A 4,831-nucleotide genomic window follows, 5' to 3' on the forward strand; every position below is an offset into this window, starting at 1 on the left:
GGGGGCGGACGGGGGGTGGGGGCGGGGAGAGCGGCGCCAGGGCGGCCGTGCCGGGCGGCCCGCCGGGGCTCACAGCCAGGATGCAGCGGAGGACACGCCGCTAGACGGGCGACACGAACCCGCCGCCCATTGTTGGTGAACTGGAACAATATGAATGCAACAATTAGATGTTATCCATTTCGAAATAATGGAACGATGAATGAACAAGGTTGGGCCGGGCGGGGCGGGCAGTATGAATGGACATAGGAGTGCGCCGGCGTGGCCGTGCGCCCCTCTCGCGGCTGGCCGTGCAAAAGGGGCGCTGTCCCTTTAACATTCCCCGGCTCATGTCATTAACGGGCAGCACACGGACGGGACAGGAGGACGGGGCGGGCGGCGCGCGGCGGCAGCGAGGCCATTCCAACAGCTTGTTCTACTAATAAATTTATTTGTATCGCCGCGGAGAAATCTGTTGAGACGTTTGGGGCTCGCGTGCGAGTGTGCGTGAGCGCGTGCGTGCGAGCGTGTGTGTGAGTGACTGTGTGTGTGTCGCGCCTCGCGTGGTCCACGGCGGCCTAATAAATGCTGGCCGTCAGGCACGTGCGGGAGAGCGACAGAGACAGAAGGCGAGAAACAGAATCCGGACGGGAATATCGATCCTTTAGAACGCTACTAAAGCCGGTTATCTAAACGTCCTAATCGTTAGTGGGTGAGAAATGGAGGAGGGGCGGGGGTCGGGTTTAATTAGATGTAAACTGAGCGTACCTTTTGTAAAAGGGCTTAAATGCGGTGCTCTCGTTGGGACTAGGCGTGGCTCCGGTATTGCCATTCATCATATGGTGCTGCTGTTGCTGCTGCATCTGGTGTTGATGCTGCTGCTGGTGGTAGGGCGACACCGTGCCCTCGTCCCCCGAGTTCATCGGCGACCTCTCTTTGACGGGGGACATCTCCTGCATCTGAGGTTGCTGCTGCATCTGCTGTAGGTGGGACTGCTGGTGCTGCTGCATTTGGTGGTGCTGTTGCTGCTGTTGTTGCTGCTGCTGCTGCGGATGCTGTTGTAACCTATTGTAGTTGTTGGGACTGGTGGCCTGCATGTAGTGCTGCTGCTGCTGTTGCTGCTGCTGCGGGTAGGGGGGCCCTTGCTGGGCCTGTAGGTTGCCCTGCAGGTTGCCCTGGAAGCAGTTGAGGTTGCCAGCAACGCTCGGCAGCTTCAGGTTGGGCGGTGTCTGCGGCGGCGTGTCCGTCTGAACCTCCGGGAAGCCGGGGCCTCCCCCGCAAGGTCCGCCGCCGAGGGCGCCGGGGTGGCCGCCCCCGCTGTAGGAGCCGCCGCCGAAGAAGCCTCCGCCGCCGGGACCGCCGCCGCCACCGCCGCCGTACCGGGAGTAGGGCGCGGGGGCGGCCGCCGACGGCGACATGGAGGCCGACGGCAGCGCGAACCCGTTCATGCCCATGCCGCCCATGCCGGGCCCGCCGCCGCCGCACGAGGGCGGCCAGGGCTGACCGCTGCCGGGGGGCGGCGGGGGCGGCGTCTTGCAGGCGGCCGTGTCCGCCAGCGACCATATCTTGGGCTTGGTCGCGGGCAGCGGGACGCCCGGCTCGTCCTTGAGCATGAGGCCGGGCAGGCCCTGGTGCAGCGGGTGGTGGTACGGGTGCTGCATGTGGTACTTCCTCTCGTCCAGCTCGTCCATGTCGTCCTCGTCGTCGTCGAGCTCCAGCTTATTCTGCTCCGACTTGACCATGTGCATGCCGTCTGCAACACACGACCAGAGTAACCTCAGTGCATAATGTACTACAGTCGTTTCCGAACCCCCGCCGCGCTGCCGCGCCCCGACCGGGACCGAGAGGGGGAGTGCGGAGGCCCAGCGCGGGGCCAGACCCCAGCAGCAACAAGGCCAAATACGAGGCCATAAAAATCTTGCCAACCCGGAATGCAAATTTTAAGTGGGGCCCGGAAGGGGAAATCCGCTGTGGTCGCCGACTGTTAAACTAAGTCTCGGTTTCGGTTTTCCTGCGCGGACGGCGGCGCTGCGTTGCGATTCCGAGGGGCACCAAGGGGCGACCGGCGCCGAGGGGCACTGCGCCCGCCCGCGGCCCGCCCCGCTCGGCCACTCTTCCTCCTCCGTTTATTGCCTTTTCCTCCGGAGCGCCGCCGCCGCCGCCCTGGCCGAGGCGGGGTGGGGTGGGGTGGGCGGCGTCGGGAGGGGCGGCGGCGAAGCGACCGGAAATGCGGTGGCGAGGCACACTTCCAAGAGGTTGTTCGGACATCGCGCCGATGGGGCGGTTCCGATCGCCGTGGTGGTGCCACTCAGCGCAAAACCACCCCTCTCGACCACTCCGCCTCCCCCCGCCCCCCGACCCGCCACGCCGTGCCTCCGCCAGTCGCTAAATTTTACAATGGTCATTCTTTTCGAGGGGAGAATGGCCTGTTCCGGGGCTGGGAATGGACTGGGCCCACTCGGCTCCGGGGGGTGAAACAGATTTCGGGTCTTGGCAGCCGGGCGGGCCTTGGGGCTCTGCTCTGGCAGCACGCACGTCGCGCAGCGTCGCACGATGAAAGGGATGGAAAGCAGCCGCACGGAAAGGGAGGGAGGGAGGGAGGAGGGGGAAGGCGTGGGAGCCAAGGGGGTGAGAGCGACGGAAAGGGCAGAGGGATAAGCCCGTCAACGAGCGGGAGAGCGAGTGAGAGAGAGAGGAGGGAGAGAGAGCAGGAGAGATTGGGGCGCTCGGGGAGGGAAGGGGTGCGCAGGCGGCGGCGCGAGAAGGGGTGAATATGCTACAAAGTGTTGAAGCAGTGATGTATCATGGAAGAGGGTGGTGGGGCGGGCCTGCTGGCTGCGCTGGGGTAGATCCTATTGACGGGGCAAGAAGGAGAGGAAAGGGAGCAGTTTACTTTTATTTTTATTCAATTCAATGGCGAATTGTGTGTTATGTTGGCTTTTTCCGCGGCGGTAGCGGCTTTTCTTGGCGTCGCGGGCCGCGTCGCGCGACTCCCCCTATTCAAGCGGCTCCTTTCCCCCTACCTGACCTAGTCGAGCGGTGTGCAGCGAGTGAGAAAATGATTTGCTTCACCGTCGTGCCCCGACTTGTATCCCGGCAGGAGTTATTTCCTTGTGTACTGAAAACATTCAAACGCTTTCGCGCCAATTCTTGTGTAAATATACTCAAACGCAATGCGGGATTGAGCCTGCCTCCACAAACTTGGCTCACTCTGCCCCTCGAGTCCCTCATTCAGCCCACTCCTCATTCCCCCCTCCTCTCGACTCATCCACCCACCTCGGCGTAATTAACATTTGCGTTTGGGGTGACGGTAATCCTCAACTCGATAATCCTCGCCAGCCGACTTTTACACCAATAGTGAGACGGCCGGGCGGGGCGGTGGGTCGGGAGCACCTAATGATTAAATGAGCCCAGGAACGAACGCCTCCCCTCCTTCCTCGGCGGGGTGCGGCCCGCGCGGCTGGCGGGGCTGGGCGCCAACCCCTCCCGCCTGGCGCTAAATGGCTGCTGTTTGGTAAGAGGAGCTTAAGTAACGGCTCCGGGCGGGCTCCGGGCGGGCTCCGGGAGGGTCCGCAGTCTGAGTGATTTCATTAGGGACCCATAATACACCCGCACCTTGGAGTGCGGCCTCACCAACCACCGCCCGGCCCGGGGGCCGCCCTCCTCGGGGCAGCTCCGTGTGCGCCGTCCTCGGCACCGTCCCACACGACCTTGACGGACGGACGACGTCCTTCACACCCATGACCTTGATGACGTCCTTGACGCCCGCCGATATGTCTGCTCGCGCTGGATAACATCGGCGGCACGCGCCCGAGCTGCCGCCTGGCCCGAGCACGATAAGGAGAATAGAGTACTCGTCAAGCGGGCGATAGGAGAGCAAGGCAGGAGGGAAAGAGTTAGCACGAGTTTTGGGCTCGGCCTTCCTTCTGCCCCGCGGCGCGGCCGTGGAGGGAGGGAGACGGGGTGCGGGCGAGAAAGGCGGGGGCGCGCGGCAGGGGTTGGAGCCGAGGGGTTGGTCCCGCGGGGGGTCGGGTCGGAGGCCGCTTATTTCAATAAGCGCTCGTTTTTTTCTTTTCAGAACACTAACCGGCCCCTCCCCCCCCCCCCTTCCTATGGCCCAGCGGGCCCGCCTGGCTCTCCGCCGGCCGTTTGTGTGCTTTTCGCTGCCGCGAGGAAACACGACTGCAGATCCCTATCTGTTTCATTCCGTTTCCGATGAATTATGACTGCACGCTTTTAGGGCTGAATCGTTTTTACGGGCGAAGGCATGAGGCATATCGTGAGGATCCCCCCCCCCTTCCCCCCTTTCACCTTCTCTTCCCCTGACCACGTCGGAGCTACGTCACATCCACATCCCCCATGTCCGAGAAACAGAAGTCCGCCCTAAAACTCGAAACTAAACGGTTACAGAGCGACCGCGGAGGCGCGACCTCGCGGCAGCAGCCGGGGGGACCTCTCCAATGGCGGCCGCATGGGGGGCCCGACTTGTTGATGACTAACAACGGCCAATCGCGGGGCGGCGCGGCTCCCAGACGCCTTTCTCAGCCCCCCTCCCCCACGAAAATACAAACAGAGAACGGAGGAGGGGGAGTAGAGGCCATGCGGCGGAGGAAAAGAAGTGGGAAACATACAACAGGGGGGTCGGGAGGCGGCACCAACGACGCCACAGCGCTGGCAGCCGAGCGCCCTCGCGTCCCCGGCGCCGCCAAGAGCCCCGCGGGTCCGGGTACTCAGCTGCAGCCCAGCGCGCTCAGCGCAAAATAATCGTGCAAAAAAGAGACCGAGGGAAAAACGGTAGAGTGACGAGTTGAGAGCCATAAGGGAAGTGCCGATGCTGCTGCTAAGAAAGCTGGGG

General features: G+C 63.3%; 1 protein-coding gene across 1 annotated transcript in view; it reads right to left on the reverse strand.

The window, feature by feature from the left end:
* Window positions 1–6: 6 nt before the first annotated feature.
* LOC113202427 (homeobox protein caupolican-like) overlaps window positions 7–4,831 on the reverse strand; it is an 85,084-nt gene continuing 80,259 nt past the window's right edge. Inside the window, exons 7-8 of the mRNA XM_052266172.1 lie at window positions 745–1,729; window positions 7–140 (exon numbers count right to left, since the gene is read on the reverse strand). Of these exons, the coding sequence (XP_052122132.1) occupies window positions 101–140; window positions 745–1,729 (1,025 nt within the window). The 3' untranslated portion in view covers window positions 7–100. The remainder of the gene's footprint in view (window positions 141–744; window positions 1,730–4,831) is intronic.

The sequence above is a fragment of the Frankliniella occidentalis genome, unplaced genomic scaffold (genome assembly GCF_000697945.3).
Source record: "Frankliniella occidentalis isolate FOCC.00 unplaced genomic scaffold, Focc_3.1 Scaffold36, whole genome shotgun sequence".
Taxonomy (NCBI): domain Eukaryota; kingdom Metazoa; phylum Arthropoda; class Insecta; order Thysanoptera; family Thripidae; genus Frankliniella; species Frankliniella occidentalis.